Source organism: Pelmatolapia mariae, linkage group LG16_19 (assembly GCF_036321145.2).
Source record: "Pelmatolapia mariae isolate MD_Pm_ZW linkage group LG16_19, Pm_UMD_F_2, whole genome shotgun sequence".
Taxonomy (NCBI): Eukaryota; Metazoa; Chordata; class Actinopteri; order Cichliformes; family Cichlidae; genus Pelmatolapia; species Pelmatolapia mariae.
Genome location: NC_086241.1, coordinates 56,690,487 through 56,707,250, shown reverse-complemented (window position 1 = coordinate 56,707,250; position 16,764 = coordinate 56,690,487). Strand labels below are relative to the sequence as shown.

At 42.2% G+C, this 16,764-nt stretch overlaps 1 protein-coding gene across 4 annotated transcripts in view; it reads left to right on the top strand.

Annotated features, from left to right (window-relative positions):
- The first annotated feature begins 5,077 nt into the window (after nt 1–5,077).
- The window catches only part of LOC134645007 (nardilysin-like), a 28,265-nt gene continuing 16,578 nt past the window's right edge, over nt 5,078–16,764 (top strand). The window contains exons 1-12 of one of the 4 annotated variants that reach the window (XM_063498223.1): nt 5,078–5,119; nt 5,588–5,934; nt 6,488–6,716; nt 8,877–8,958; nt 10,159–10,312; nt 11,112–11,185; nt 11,352–11,447; nt 11,640–11,762; nt 13,589–13,646; nt 14,319–14,392; nt 15,450–15,519; nt 15,752–15,829. In XM_063498223.1, coding sequence (XP_063354293.1) covers nt 5,732–5,934; nt 6,488–6,716; nt 8,877–8,958; nt 10,159–10,312; nt 11,112–11,185; nt 11,352–11,447; nt 11,640–11,762; nt 13,589–13,646; nt 14,319–14,392; nt 15,450–15,519; nt 15,752–15,829 — 1,241 coding nt within the window. In that variant the 5' untranslated portion in view covers nt 5,078–5,119; nt 5,588–5,731. Of the gene's footprint in view, nt 5,120–5,174; nt 5,471–5,587; nt 5,935–6,487; nt 6,717–8,876; nt 8,959–10,158; nt 10,313–11,111; nt 11,186–11,351; nt 11,448–11,639; nt 11,763–13,588; nt 13,647–14,318; nt 14,393–15,449; nt 15,520–15,751; nt 15,830–16,764 lie in introns of those variants that run through there. The other 3 variants (XM_063498225.1, XM_063498226.1, XM_063498224.1) reach the window with 3 other exon arrangements.

Sequence of the window (16,764 nt, the reverse complement as noted above, 5' to 3'; positions counted from 1 at the left end):
CCTCTCTCCTCTCCTGTAGCGGCTGAGGCGGATGGGGAGGGAGGGGGGACCAGAGCGGGTGGGGGGGAGACGTGATAAGACTGCAATGAGGTGGAGGATAAAAACCGGGAGAGAGAGAGAGCTAGAGAGAGAGAGGAAAAGAGGAAAAAAAAAACGATTGGCTTTAGGATGCAGGTCCGCTTCTCCACAGTGCAGCCCGTGGGAGCTGCGGCACTGGTCTGCTGAACAGGCGTGCAATGCGCGGAGTTGTAACCTGGGCGTAATAATGGAGAATCCTCTCCTCATCTCAAACACAACTAGGTAATTCATAGAAGGGAGGGGAAAAGAGGGGGGCAGGCGCCGGAATTAATCATGCAATAAGGCGGCGCGCAACTGCTAGTTTTTATATGAGGCACAAAGCGCGCAGGGTGGGTTCCTCCTCACCAGAGGAGCCAGTTCAGTTCCTCATCATAAACAGATTACAGGAGACACAACAGAGTCACAGACAATGGGCCCCATAAACTTTCTCCTCACGTTGCCCGGTTACGCATCCCGGTAAAAAAAAAATAAAAAAATACCCCGACTATTCAGCTATACCGACAATAATTTATAATCTCATTAGTTTATTCATCTCTCCTCTCTTGCCCTTAAGCACCGACGGATTTCGTGAAACCGGTGTGTGTTACCATGGCGACTCGTGCCAGCTGGCTTTCGTCGCGCGCGCGCGCGCGCTCGAGGACGCGCACACAAACACGGGAAAACTGTGGTGACTTCTATGAGGGGGGCCGCAGCGGAGAAGTTTGTGCGCGGCCTACATCAAAACACCTGTCCTGCCAAACGGGGGTGGTGGGCGCAACAGATGCCGCCCAGATCGAGAGCAATGAAGCCCCCCTACCAACGCTGAATTGAGCTCCCCACATCAACTAATCACAGCCTGCTAGGTGGCTGATGCTCCATCGATACTTTCTCTAAGTGGCGGCTATGGAGCCCCCGTGAAGCTCGGCGTCTCCAGCGGACCAAGGGGAGGGTCTCAATAAAACACCCCATGGTGCCATGGTTTTGAAAACACGCATTCAAAAGCGTTCAACTATCAGTCAGCCGGTTTCATGGCTATAGGAAAAGATTTAATAACAACATGTCTTCCACATTACTGAGCTGAAAGTTCAATTTTCAGTTCAATTTCACATTGATTTCAGCGTGCATTAAGGTGAATAACCTTGAGGAAATGGAGAGGTGCATTTCTCCCCTAGTGCTCTCTTTCCTCTCTCTCTCTTTCTCTCTCTCCTTACAGGAGTAGAGATTTGGGAGGGGGGGGGGGGGTGTCTCTGGAGATTCCTATCAGAAACAGTAAGACGGTTCCAGTAATATCAGGGAGATGTAGATGATGGTTATAGATTTCAGGGCTCTCAGGTGCATTAGTCTGTATTACAGCTTCCCCACAAGGCTACTTAACGCTCACTTGCAATGGAAACAGGCTGGCAGATGCGGGGCATGTATGCACAGCCACATGAACACATGCATTCGTGGGGATTGCTTACTGAGGCATGCACACATTTAATTCGCCTACACCATGCAGGGATGCTTGTGTTTATAAATAAGCTTCAATCACGCATAGGGTTTTTGTCCTGAGATATTATTGTAATCTCTGTGACAGGGGTAATGTGATGCCAGACCTGGGGTTATTACTGTCCACCTCAGGGCAGAATGCTGCCCGTGACGGAGAATCTGGGAGAAAAACACTCTTTTCTCACAGAGGTATTGTTGTTGAACCGTGGAGGCTCCCTAAATTAAGAAAACAAACGGAGAGGAACTGAGAGAAGATGGTTATCAGGCACCATCAGATACCTGTGTGTCTGTTCTCTGGGGGCAGGAGCCGCTCTGAGCACATAAAGTACTTTTTTAGAGTGTTGACGGGGCCTCTAAAGTAGGGGATCTATTTATACTGGCCTAGTGCTGTCTATGGAGCTGTCCAGTGTTGAAATGGATGGGGAGTCATGCTGTTTCATTTGAGCCACTTCTCCTTTCTTCCTCCTCCGCTTGCTCCTTCTCCAAAGGCTTTTCCTTCCTCTCATGTGAATTATTTTCTGTCAGAGCATACTTTTCCTTATTCCTTATTTTATACACATCTTTTCTTCCTTCCTTTCCTTCTCTCTCCCCTTCTTTCCTCGTTACTCTCTTACTTTGATTCTCCTGTGGGCTCTTGTCAATTCAGTCTGGTTTACTTGCTTTGATTTCTTCCTCCTTTGTTTTTCTCTCCCTGCTCACTCCATCTTTCTTTCCACCGAGGACACATCGCACAAAGTGGTCATCCCAGTTTTCGCAGCTCTTTCCAATTATGCCTTTGCTCACGTGATCTCTGGCGGGACTGGCTTCCGTGCGTGAGAGCACACAAACTCAAGACTTAAGAACGAGCACCAACAAGAGTAAGGACGCAGATTATTCCTTGGTCGAAAGAGCTCCTTAAAGCTACATCTTGCTCACATAGTGTTGAGTTGTCCCTAAACACGTGTTTGAGTTTCACTGGGGCCTGCACTGCCCCCTAGTCTCTGCTTACTCAATACGATGAGGCAATCAGAGATGCAGGCAGAAGTATCATACACTCTGTGGCAGGATGTGGAAAGCAAGTGAAAGAGAAGAGGGACAGAAGGAGCGAAAAAGGGAATAAAACAAGCTGAGTGTGGGAGGCGGGTGGAAGGGAGACAGTGAGCATTTTGGGTAAGGTTGTGAGGGTTGGCTGAACATGTAAAGGGGGGAGTGGAAGGGGGAGCCAACAGATAGACGGAATAGGTATTTGGAAGGAGGGGGAGGATGGCCAGGAGGGCAGGTGGTTCTGTCATTAGCTCCAGATTAAAGCAGAGGGCAACTCCAAAGGCCTCACCTCTGATTCACACAGTAGTACTGCAGGCAAGGACAAGCCTCCCGGGAGACATAGCACACACACACGTACACATGCTGGAGACACGGCAGTGATTCAAAGGATTACTCACGGGCTCATGAACACACACATAAACACACATACACGTATAGGCATATATAACACCACCACCCCTCCCCATCCTCATTTACACACGAGATACACCGTGACTCACGAGAACATGCAGACTCCCACACACATGCAAACAGTCATGCCACACACACATTCTCTCACACACACACACATCATTGAACTAATTAATCAAATCTCCTGTTTTAATTAGGATTCAAATCAGTTGCCATGGGAACCTTGCCCTCTCGGAGTCTTAAGGTAAAGGCTGCTGCTGCTGCTTCCAGTGACTCAAGGAAGGTGTCCGAGGGGGACACATTCATATTACCTATGTTGATTCAGCTGGCTGCATTCTACATTCCATTTTCACGCAGACACATTTTTTGGGGGAGGCCTGAGGTGCCCGATGTGAACTTCAATTTGGGCTCAGTCATACAGAGGGACCAAAAAAAGGTGGAAAATTATGATGGCTCACGTTGCAGCCAAACTAATACAATATATTTTACCACGAAAAGGCCATGTGTGTTAGCGTTAAAGGTGAGGTTCACAGTCTGTGGACGCCCGTCCAATCGATCACCAGCTCAAGCCTGCCATTTTTGCTCTGAAAGTTTTCGCATGGAGAAACACGTAAAGGCACTTTCACAGAGTTTCTAATACGGTGCTTATCCTTGCTATTACCACAGCCTTGCAATTTTGGGTGAGCAATCGCTTTGTGCTCACATGCCTTGTCCCAGTCACAGTGTTTTCACAGAGGCTCCATTAGTGATCAGTAGGATTTGTTTGTGAAAATCGCTGTCAGAAGAATCAATATTCCTGCATTTGCGTTAATACTATCCAGACAGAGGAAATATTTATTCAGTGACTAATTCCTGAGGCCTATTTAAAGCAGTGTGCATGCTTTAGTGTTAACACTGTTTCATCTCACAACCTGATAGACTCTTATCTTAAAAGACTGGATGAGAGAGCTCAAAGTGTAGCGGAATCACGGCGCCTTCATCTGTCCAGAGAGCCTTAATATCAGCTCAGGTGAAGGCCGGACCTGATGAATTAAAAGAGGAGAGGATGCCAAGTGAAGCCATTAGGATCCAGGAACTCAGGCGTGTGTCTGGCTCGCCGGTTGTCATGGTTGCGGTGTTTATCACCTCTTTCTGCCGACAGAAGCCCAGGGGCAAATCAGATTGGCTTCAGACAGGGAGGAAAAGAGAGAGTTGGTGAGTGAGGGGGAGGACATATTGGCACAGCGGAGGGGGGGAAATGCCAACACGCTGCTGAGTGAAGGCTGAGGAGGAGCGCTGGACAAATGTCAACGTGGCTTATTCATAGGATGATGCTTTTAACTCTTTGACTGTGACATAACGTTTGAAGTAAAGGTATATTAGACTAATTCAGTAAACCCTCACTTTAGGTCTTTTTGTTAACATACCCAAATACTGTAATGTGGGGAAATAAAACTTTCTTTTTTTCCTCTTGTTATCTTCTCATCTGTTGTGGTAAATATCTCCCTGCAAATGTGCTGAATGCATTAATGCACATCCTAAAAGCTCTTGGCATTTGATGAAAACAACACTAAAGGATAGTCCTCTAATGGAAGTCTTAAAGCTAGATAAACCTCAAGGATCTGGAGTAAATCCCCCCCGCCCGCCCCCTATCCCCCGTGGCCTGTGCCTGCCACCTAGCGGCCCCTAACCCAATGATCCATATGTGAAGACTTCACAAGTGCAACCTGTGTGGTGAGGCAGTTTTTCTGAAGTACAGATACTATTATTATGTCACTAGCTGACAAGACAGCATTCACTTCAAAGAGCTCTGAGAGTTCATGTTGCCTGAGGAGATGAGAAACTAAGACATTTACCTGTTATGACAAGCGGCCGGTAAGATATATTATCAATCTACTGGTCACAATCATAAACAGATGTCTGTTTGCATCCAGGTGGCTGCCTGTCGTTGCCCGTCCAGGGCCTGAATCTTGTCACAACGTAACCGCTCCTGACTGCTCAGCGCACACGTGTTAACACCCAAACCACCCCTCCTTATCCCCAGAGCCAATCACCGGCCGTCATAGTTCAGCGCGTCTTCCTCTCAGCAAATCACAGCACTCGTTGTTGCTGTGGGGGACATTCGCAGGCACCGAGGCCCTTCTGTTGTCGGCAGAGAGAGGTATGGCTTCATTGTTTTTGACCGGCTTCGTGAAGTATTTCTAAAAAGAAAAAAAAGAAGAAGTAGATTAAAAAATAAACACTCCGGCTTTTTTTGGTTTGTGTCAAACAGACTTCTAACAGAACCAGACACGGCTTGTTAACATTAAATCCTTCCTCTCTCACTCGTGTTTCCTCTCAAATGTCCACTTGCTCTTGGTGGTCTGTGAGATGATAGGTTCAGGTTTCGCTGCGGGCTGGTGAGACAGGGTCGGATTTTAGCTGACATCCAGCTGAATAGAGCGAAACCACCAGACAGTTGTATGAATAGCTGTATTGTGGGCGCTGGCTAGCCGGTGTTTGTGTGTGACAGGTCAGTTTCACATCTATAGGCCCACGCCACAGCGAGAGTCTTAGTTAATCTGTGTTGTTTTAGACGCAGAGCGCTGAACTTTAGCTTTGTTTTTTCTCCCCCACACTCGTATGTCAGGTCTTCATCATTGCTCTGTCCAGGCTTACACGGTGTGCTGCCGCGCTAAGGAGTAAATTGCCGTTGACAGCGACTTGTCCTGTTGTTTGTGGTCGCCCCTGGCTGTCAGCCTGCAGTGCCAGAGTCTCGTCATCTCTGCCGAGGATGCCGCAAACAAACAAGTCAAGAAACGCCCCGGCGGTTGACTCTCCGGGCTCGGTCCAAGTGGGAGCTTCAGCAGAAGCTACAGAGCCGGCGTCCCGGGAGGAAATTCAGGCTGCCGGGGACTCGGGAAGAGGAGGGGAAGCTGAGGATAATGTCGGTGACAGAGAGATCATCAAATCACCCAGTGACCCCAAACAGTACAGGTAAAAAAAAACCCTAAAAAAAAAACCCCTCTTCTACCGCACAGTCAAGCATTCCTACCAGATTCCCATGAGGATTTGAATAATTCAGTATACTGTTTAAAAAAAAAGGAAAAGTTACATGATTTATCTTTTCTATTATGTATGTTATTCTCACTCGAAGGTATTAATAGGATTTCATGTGTAATGAAATACATCTTGCTAAAGTTCTGCATTCATGACTGTGAAAGTGCTGACAAAACGACCCAGATCCACTAACCCAGATCCAAAAATGATATTGAGCCTCCCATCCAGCTGGATCAGTGCAATATTATTGTAGTCTGATGGGATGATTTCATGCTTTAAGCACAGACCAGTGCCTCAGGCCTCTGTGGGGCATGGATGGAATATTTGCTGTGAAAAAGCATAGCACAAGAAGGGCTGAAAGGGTATAAGATACAGTCTGCAAAGGGATAACTGTTAAGCTGTTAAGAAAAAGCAATGAAGGCTCTAAAACTCAAATGATACCACAGTGCTTCTCCTTGTGTTATCTCACCTTTGACTTTACTCTCCTCAGGTACATTGTGTTAGAAAACGGGCTGCGAGCTCTGCTCATCTCAGATTACAGTGGACTGACAGAAGATGGAGAGTCAGATGAAGGCGAAGAAGAAGAGGAGGAGGAGGACGATGATGAATCTGAAGATGGATCAGAGGATGGGTCTGAGGAAGATGACGAAGATGAGGGCAGCGATGATGAAGATGATTACAATGAGGGGAAAAAGAAGAAAGGAAATGCAGAGAAACAGGTACAGGAAACAAGAGAGGATTTCATATAGACTTTATTTATGTTTTGTAAAACTACACTGTTTGAAATAATGTAAAAAAACTAGTGACACCATTACTCCACAAACTATTTAAGGTGCATCTTTTATGCTCTTCTATATTTTCTGCAACATGTTACAGTGGTTAATACTCTGATGAAATACAGCCAGAGTTTCAAATATTTAGAGTTCAGGGTATGTGCTCAGGCTTGAGACTGCACTAAATGCTTTGTTTCAGACAGCTGTTTTTATATATGATCAGTGGCAGATCTAGAAAATTTTCCATGGTGGGGTAACGCAAAAGAGGTGCAAGAGATCTAGCAGGGTGGTACATACCTCTTCAGTGAAGCTTGTGAAAATCCCCTATATGTAAATAGAGTCAACAAAATATTTTAAAAAACACACTTTAGTTTTATCATTATCTCTTCTAAGAAAATAAAGACAAGTTTGAATTTTTTACAAGCTTTAAAGTAGAAAGACTTTGCTCACGCCCTGCAGTACTCACTGTCAAAACAATGGCAATATTGCACATTTGAAAAGTATTTTAATAACATAAAAGTTGGGGTGGATATCTCAACGCTCAGAAGCTCCACCCACCCGATGTTCAAACCTCCTTTTGCAGATACGAACCAATGACGAGAAAGTTGGCTTAAAGCTACAATGTGTAAAATCTCACCACTAGATGTCAGTAGATTGCAATCTACTGAATTCTGTTTTCTTTCCACTCCCGATTCAAGTGTATAATCTTAGCTACAGTGGCCGCTGTAAGACAGACAACCCTGGCTGGGGTTCATCTGCAGTGAGTATAGGGTGTCGGTCCTCTGTTTACCTCAGCTGTCAATACGCCAGGTGTCCACATCTATTTACTCTGGAGGAGGCTGTAAAACTTTGTGAAAGGAGTCCGATACAAATCGATGAGTCAGTGAAGCTCCTGTTGGTCTCTGTTAGCTGCTATTAGCTGCTGTTAACTTTCTTTGAAGTGGCTCTAACTTTGTTGGATTGGGACAGTTGACGAATAAACTATCATATGATGTGAGAATGTAATCAAAGTCTTTATCAAAGTGTGAGTTTTAGAAAACAAGACTAACGCTAGCTGGATGTTGTTGTTGACAGCTCTCTGTAGATGTGAGGTTCGCGTGTCTAATCTGCTGATAATAAGTAATTGCGACAATATCGGAATGAATAAGCATGTTAATGCACTGTGTTAGGTTGGGTGTGTTAAATCCTTGACTTAATTTCAGGAGATGATCGAGGTGTTTCTTTCCTTTGTATTTTCACTTCTTGGTGAAGGCACGCCTTCTCAAATGATAAAAAATAGTTGTGATAGTTTAAATTTTGAGTCTGTAGGTGGAGAGATGAATGAATATTTGCCTTTATGACGTGCAAATCCCTATGATTTCTCAATTCCTCTGCCTTTAGCAAACTATGTATGTGGCTGGTCTCTAAGCCACATACATATATGCGTTTATGCACCTCTCTGCATTTAATCATTAGTTATTATTATTAATCTCTGGCTCTCGTCTACAGCTTGTCGTTGTCTTGTCTTCCTCCCCTCATGCCAACCAGTCGCGGCAGATGGCTGCTCCACCCTGAGCATGATTATGCTGGATGTTTCTTCCTGTTAAAATGGAGTTTTTCCTTCCCACTGTCGCTAAAACGCTTGCTCATAGGGGGTCATGTGATTGTTGGGGTTTTCTGTGTTTTCTCTGCATTGTTGTTGCATCTTTACCTTATAATTATGCATCAGAGGTGTTATATGGGCTTGTTTCAGATGGTGGATGATTGGAGGGTCTCCACTAATGCCCAGTATTAGATAAATCAGAACTATTTTGTTCTGTTAATCCTAGAAGGCTACCCCAGTACAGTAAGCATCTGGAGCTAACACTACTTTAAACATGTCTGTACCTGAAAGTTCTTTTCATATATTGCTTTTGGCATTTAAAAGATAAGATTAGTTTTTGATATTGTCAGCTAAGGCCATAAAACTATCAAACTCAACAATTTTGTGGTCTGCGTCTCAGTACTTTATTACATTGGTTTCTGTCTTTATGGCCTTTTTTGGCAGCAAGATAAACAGAGTATCATTCAAGTTTTCCCTGAAGTGCAATGCCAGACTCAGATATGCCTCGATATCCTGTGTTTCAGTCTGCGGCAGCGTTGTGTGTTGGTGTGGGCAGCTTCAGTGACCCCAGCGATCTCCCCGGCCTAGCTCACTTTCTGGAACACAGTGAGTAATTAATCCAGTAGACAAGTATTGTCATCTTTTAAAAAAAAAAAAGTTTTCATTGTTCTTTAATTCAGTGGTTTCTCCATCCCCAGATACATCCTCAGATATGTTTTCAATGTTTCCTATCACACATCCTAATTTTAAATACATCCTTGTGTAGTTTGTTTTAATTATTTAGTGTGCCTCTTAGCCTATTTTGTCTCGTTCAGTATCAGTTAACAATATGTGACATTTCCCAAAATATCCATCTCCAGAGGGACCAGATCCACCCACTGTGGGGCCACAGGGCAAAAAATTAGTTTTCAGGCTCCATTTGACCCACTTTTCCTCCTGCTCTCTGTGCATTATGCATCTAACTCATCACTTACAAATGCCCATTTACTACATAGAATGCATAATAATGTATCCCAAGATACAGTAAACACCAAACAATCCAGCAAAGATTGTTGTATACCAGTTGCTTTTGAACATTTGCAGCTTTCTCCTGCTGAATGTCCCTTTTTTTAAACTCCTATACATAATATAAGCAAAAATTAATGTATTCCTGCATAAGGAAAGTCTTAGAATGTGAGGTGCAAATAATTAATTTACTACCAACCAAGTGATGCTACACTGTTCGTGGGGTTTTGGGGCTCCTGGAAATCTGGGGCCTGTGGGTTAATGTCTACCTTGCCTTGTTGGCAGATTAACTTTACCTCACCTACAAGAATAAGGCAAGAAATCACTGCATTCACTATGAGGAAGCAAGCAAGATATTTTTCAGTTGGGGGAAAAAAAAAGAAGCTAGGCTTGCACAAAATGCCACATAACTTCAGAATTGCAATCCAATCTATTGATGCTACTGTCAGCAGAGAAATTGCTATCTGTCTCCTCCACCAATTGTGATTGTTGAACATTGTTTCCAAATGATCATTCTGAAAGGAAACCTTTTCTCATGCTGTCACCAAATATTCCCGGCACTATTTAGAGTTATGCACGCGGCTTCATCTGAGACAGAGTTATCAAAATTCTATTAAAGCTGAGCCAGAAATGTGATGTGTTATTGTCTGCATTTGTCTCATTGTCCACATAAATAAGAAAAGCACAAAAGACACATCGTGCAAGTAGCTTTAATAGATTATTTTCTTTGGATTCCTTTTTTTTGATGATTTGTAATCCCTTCTCTCTTTTCACCATTACTGTGATTTCGTTGTTGCCCAGTGGTGTTCATGGGCAGTGAGAAGTATCCATCAGAAAACGGCTTTGATGCTTTCCTCAAGAAGCACGGTGGGAGCGACAATGCCTCCACGGACTGTGAGAGGACCATCTTCCAGTTTGACATTCAGAGGAAAAACTTCAAAGAGGCTCTTGACAGGTTAGGAGTCAGTTGGGCTTTTTTGTTTTTTGGTTGTTATCTTATTTTTTCGAGCAGTCATCCTTACGAGCTGGTGATGATTTACAGGTAAACACAAGCCAGAAACAAGAAAAAGGAGAATATAAACTCATATGAAGCAACGGAGTCCTAAGTCCTAACATTTTTGCTTTGTGGAAATAGCCACCGAGACATCATCCATGGGTTTGTGGACTCTACATTTTGAAACCTCACTATTGCAGTTTTGACTGCCATTAAACCGTTGTGTCCAAATGTTGCCAGAAATGACCTTATTTTGATCAGAAGGTGGTGTGGCAAGTTATCAGCTAACCATATCAAATTTGGTTAGCAAGCAGAATTCATAAACTGAACGGGTGAATCAAAGGGACGTACTTACCTGGTAATTATAGTGTCAAGTAAGAGATGAAGGAAATGCTTTTGGACACTGCCAGTTTTAATTTAAATTATGCCTAAATCCTATTTTAGTAATAACTTAAAACTTTAAAGTTAAATTTAAACCACTGGTATGTCTGATGTCGCTCCATGTTTTAGTTAAATTATGGGTTTAGTTCAATCTAAACAGTGTGGATGTATAAAGTAAGTGATATGAAGTAAGAATAGTGAAAATTGAATGTCATATATTTAGATCTCAAAGGCCGATAGATGTAGTGTGGATCATGGTGTGCACTTGGATATAAATTGGACGTTGTTTGTCATGTGTGTCCATCTACATCTGATTGTTTATGTCTGATGTGTGCTCTGTCTGCCTCTGAACATTACTGCTTTGTCTTGTTGTTCTCAGGTGGGCACAGTTCTTCATCTGCCCCCTGATGATTCGGGATGCCATTGACAGGGAAGTGGAGGCTGTTGACAGTGGTGGGTCTTGGTGCCTATGTGCATCACTCCTGCATTCTGAGAAATTAATACTGGTTCTTATAAAGTGTTTTAGTGCGTTTTCTGCGCAGAGCTCTTTTTATCACCATAGACATTTGTCTTTTTCTCCCATCTTACCTTTTCCTGTGTCCCTCCGTCTGTCTATCAGAGTACCAGCTGGCTAAGCCATCTGACTCCCACAGGAAGGAGATGCTATTTGGCAGTCTGGCCAAACCTGGACACCCTATGGGCAAGTTCTGCTGGGGTGAGTTAGTAAAAACAACCGCTGGGACAAATAATACACGCAGGGCCTCCTTGGGGTATGTTCAGCAATAACAAACAGGAGAGCTGAAACCTGCACCAGTTTACCTGCCTTCTCATATCCCTGCATGTGTTAGGGCTTCTCTCTGTCATGTATTATGTTTGTCACTTGATTGTTAACTTGTCACAATACCAGGGAATGCGGAGACACTGAAGCAGGAGCCCAAAAGAATGAAGATCAATGTGTATAAGCGGCTGCGTGCCTTCTGGAAGAAATACTACTCTGCCCACTACATGACTCTGGCTGTGCAGTCAAAAGGTCAGGACAATCGGTCCCATTTATTATGCATCAAGAACTAGCCGATTAGTAGATTGACAGAAATGTAATTGGTTTCAATAATTTCATACACCAAACGAACCGATTCATTGAAAAAGCAATCTGTGGATTAATCAAAAATTCAGACGATCATTATCTCGAATAAGGATCCACTTCATCCATGTTCAGCCAACTGTAGATAATCATTCCCGAATCAGCTCAAATTGCTGTATTACTCAAAACAAAGTCACATACAAAGTATCTAATACATTTTCTTGGTTTCACAGAAAATATCACTCAGCTAATTAACTACAGCATACAAGTAAAATGATGAAGTGTTGACATTTGGTGCTGAGAAATGCCATCCTCATGAAACACTTACTCGCCCTCAGTAAAATTCACTCTTGTTGCACCTCTTGTGTTGTCTTCTAAGATTCTGCCAGTGTAGAGGGATGCAAAGGTGTTATAGTAGATCGCTAATTGGAGTAAAACAACCGGAAATATTTATAACCATCATTTCTGTTGGAAAATGATGAAGCATCAAACTGCTGAAGATTGAAGACACCTTTCTTTGCAAGGTTTTATAATATTCATAAAATTGCACCTTTTTTTTCTCTTTTCGCTCACTTCAATTTTTTGTTCACCTCTAGCGCTTTGACTTGCTTGGTGCTGTAATATATGCGTGCACCTGTGTGCATTAGGTCATTATGATGTCACTACATTGCACTAATCATTCCGGTTGTGTTCAGAGGTGAAATTAACCTCAGGCATCTGACCAGAGAGTGCGGTTAAACATTTTCAACCTATAGGCCATAGGATTTTTGCTTATAATATCGATCGGTGTTGTCTGAAAAAGCTGTTTTTAGGAGCTTCCATATCAGCAAGGGGAAACATCTGTTTTGAAGCCCAGCTGAACAATCCTACCTGGTTTTTACATCATGTTTCATTAAAGAATCCATCCATGCATCTATTTTCTTGACTGCTTATCTGGTTCAGAGTCACAGGGGAGTTGGTGCTCAACCTAACTGTCATAGGGCGAGGTTGCCAGCCTGTTGCAGGGCCAACACAGAGAAACAGACGACCATTCATGCTCAAATTCAGACTTACAACCAATTTAGAATCACCAGTTAACAAGCTTGTCTTTGGGCTGTGTGAGGAAGCCAGAGTACCCGGAGAGAACTCATAGAAGCATAGAGAGAGCACAGAAAGGCCCCAGCTGGCCGGCAAGTTCGAACCAGTAACCATCTTGCTGTGAGGCAACAGTGTGAACTAATTGTTGACTTGGCACAAAAGAAGGGATAAAGAATAAAGAAGAACATTGTAAACAATTGCTCCTTTGTTATTGAATTAAAATTATTTACTGTAGTCTTGAAAAACAACTTTGCGTCATTTTGTTTGACTTCCATTTAGTAATTTGAAACATGCATAGGAAAAAGCTGTCACAATTAAATTAACCATGCTATACATTAAAATGTTTGTTAAAAAAAAAAAAGGCTGCAATGCAAAATACAAAAGCTGCATCTCATTATACAATAATGTAAAAGCTCTAAATGTAGGCTTATAGTTTGTTTGCATTAGCAGTAATTAAAAACTAATAAGTCTCTACCTTATTTAGTTGGAAACACAGAAAGTCGTGAATTTTCATTTACATTTTAGCATTAAATTAAAGCATGTAAAGCCACACTGTAACATAGTTTCTTTTAAAGCAGGCATTTTAGTATGTATCGTTACTGCACTGACTTCTTCCCAAATCTCAGTTGTTTTCAGCCAGAATAATTGAAACACACTCAAAGTCTAATTTATCCTCCTTCACTCACTGCGTCCTTTAGAGAAGCTGGACACTCTGGAGGAGTGGGTCAGAGAGATCTTCAGCAAGGTGCCTAACAAGTGAGTATTCAAGAAGAGGCTCTCAGTTGCTGTGATGAGAAGCTGGCGCTATATAGATTGAGTCTCAATATCCTTTGCTCAAATGTAAATGTCAAGCCTTTTTACCATCTCTTTCTCCGCTTTCTTCATCTCAGATGCTTTTTTTTCTTCTTCAAAATTATGCACCTGGAAGGGATCTCTTCTCCCTAAAGCGGAGCTGAGCTGAATTAGTGTTTTTTTATGTTTGTTTTTTTTGCTGCACAGCTTCCGTATGCTTTATGAGTCATTGCAGAACCTTTTTTTAGTGAATCAGTGTCACTGTTACACACATAAAAACCACATAACCTCCAGTTTTTAAGGCTTTCATTTCAATTAAAGGATTACATTTCCACATGCTCACATCTATCCTTATAAAATTGCCTGAAGTGACTTTAACTTCTTTAGATGAACTAAATTAATTTTCATCAAGCTTTAAATGAATGAAAGGATTTTATAGCTCTGCCTGACAGAAATAATGTGCTATTACTTCCCCGATTGTGTAAACAGTAATTGGAGACATCCATCCTCAATCTTATACTTGAAACCTTTTCCATTAACTGTTTTCTATGTTACTTAAAACATAAGGGTGGGTTGAAGTCGCTTTAATTGCGTCTTGGAACTGTTTAAGTGATGGTATTGTTTTTGTGTTTATAGTGGTTTGCCCAAGCCAGATTTCTCTGATATGCTGGATCCTTTTGACACAACGGCTTTCAGCAAGCTCTACAGAGGTACTGATACACCTTATCTCTAAGCACATCTGGTGAACGGCAGGTTCACACATATAAATAAGCCCGAACAGGTTATGTAAGTAGTGGTTCTCAAAGTGGGACCTTTGGGGTCATCCATAGATCAATGACTTGTAGCCCAGGGGTCTCCAGAGTAGTTTGTCATGATTAATAAAAACATACTATCTCATTTAAAATCTCATATCCAGTTTCAGACCATTTATTTAGAACAAGCACATTGGGTCCATTACTCCCTTCTACATTTGGGCCAGTAGAAGCCCTGACATGATCGGGACACATCCTGTGAAATCCTTTGCTTCTCTGCTTATTAGCCAACTGGCTAGTTATTGAGCACAAAGAAATAATTCACTTCACATCTTGAAGTGACACTAATCCCAAAACAGCTTTCACTCAGTCCCTGTGATGATGCATATAAGACATTTATAATAAGTCCGGATGTATTCAAAAGAGCCGCTGAGGACCAGAATGTGTAATATGTCAGCTGAGACGAGTTACTCGAGGCTGTCAAGCTGATTCAAATTGCAGTTTTAAAGGGGACTTGTTGTTCTCATTTCCAGCTCCATATTTTTATACTCTACTAAAGTAGTTTTTCACATAGTTAAAACTGAAAATGAGTAGAATGTACAAATGTTTTTTATTGTGTACGGGGACTTGTTGCTGATGCTCAGTTTATCCACTTTCTTAGACAAGCAATTTTGATGACATTAATGGGGTTATCATTTATCACTGACATACAGACCCAAGAATAGTGGAAACGGAGTGTTATAGAAGGCTGAACAGTTGGGAGTAATCGGCAGAGTTTAATGTTAGCATACGAAAATAAGAGCATGCAAAATAGGCTGCCTTTATGCAATTTTATTTAAAATATATGTAATAGAAAGAGGAAAGAGCTCTAAAATAATCAAGTTGATGCGTTTCAGAATCAAAAAATCAGTGGTTCCATTTGCTTTTTCTGCTGATGTCAGGTTTACTTCTCCAGGCCGAGTGTCTGTTCAATTCAGGTGCTTGATGGTGTTTCTCCACCTGTTTGCATTCACAGTTGTCCCCGTCGGGAAAGTTCACGCACTGAATATCACCTGGGCTCTTCCTCCTCAGGAGAAATACTACAGGTGAGCGCCATGCAGAACATATACACAGAGTCACACAATGCTCTCCCCTCTCTTGAGAGAAATTTCATCAAATTCTTTTGTTTTGTTTTTTTCCCCATGCATGTATTTGATTTGCATTGATGTCTCTTTATATAAATATAGAATTAGGTCAGCCAAAAGATACCATGCTTTTCCCCTGATTGTAGATGGATTGCATCAATGTTTTTTTGTTTCTACTTTTCATTTTCGTCAGAGTGAAGCCTCTCCACTACATCTCTTGGCTGATTGGCCATGAAGGCACAGGAAGCATCCTCTCAGTGCTTAGGAAGAAGTGAGTGTTACTGCTTCTGTCTGTTTGTTTTTCTGATTTGAGGGCACTCCAAAACCCAATTAAAAGCTCTTCAATTTGCTGGGTATACATGAGCTTTTTTTCCCGCTCTGCGCCAGCCCGGAGTGTTTGAGCCCAATCTTCATACTATACACTTTGCCATCCCACTTGACAATGTGATTCATACGTTCTCATCTCTGGATATGGCTGTACAAGTGCATTTCAGCCTCTTGTTGCTAAGTGGTGAAGTGCTTTACCAAACCTTGTGTCATCCCACGTTACCAAGAGCCCATCCAATGCTCCCTTTACCATCAGCACCACTTGGATAGTGTAAAAGAATGCTCCTATTTACTGTTTATGATCCTTTCAATTGTTGATAAATGACAACAGTGAAATTTGAGTGTACTTTGACTCAATTCCCAAACTGCAAAGGCAGTGGAGTGGTTGTTTTTATTGAATTCAGACAATCCTAGCAAAAAGGGCCAAGAGACGGGTTTGAAAATGGGAACATGTTGTCCCCCTCTGTCAGATTTGGAAATTATCTCTATGTCCGTCTGTAGAACATTACTGATCAGAGCCCTCAAATTATCATACCATGTTCTTGCTGATTATTTACCATTGATAAATCCATTAGAAATACGCCATATAAGCCAATGTAATAGTACATTTTTGTAAGTGCAGTATGAAAAAGTTTTAGATTCCTCCTAGTAGCCTATTCTAATACAGAGCAGACTTCTCAAACAAACTTGTCCTTTAAGTGCATCATCACATGAATGAAAGATGTCTTTATACTCTTAAACAACTGAAGCGTTCACCTTGATTTAGATTCAAAGATTCAAAGCGTTTATTGTCATCAGTGCAAAGAAAAAGCATTTCTCTGTACAATGAAATTCTTTCTCTGCTGTCTACACGCAGATGCCAGTTAATATGTACAAATA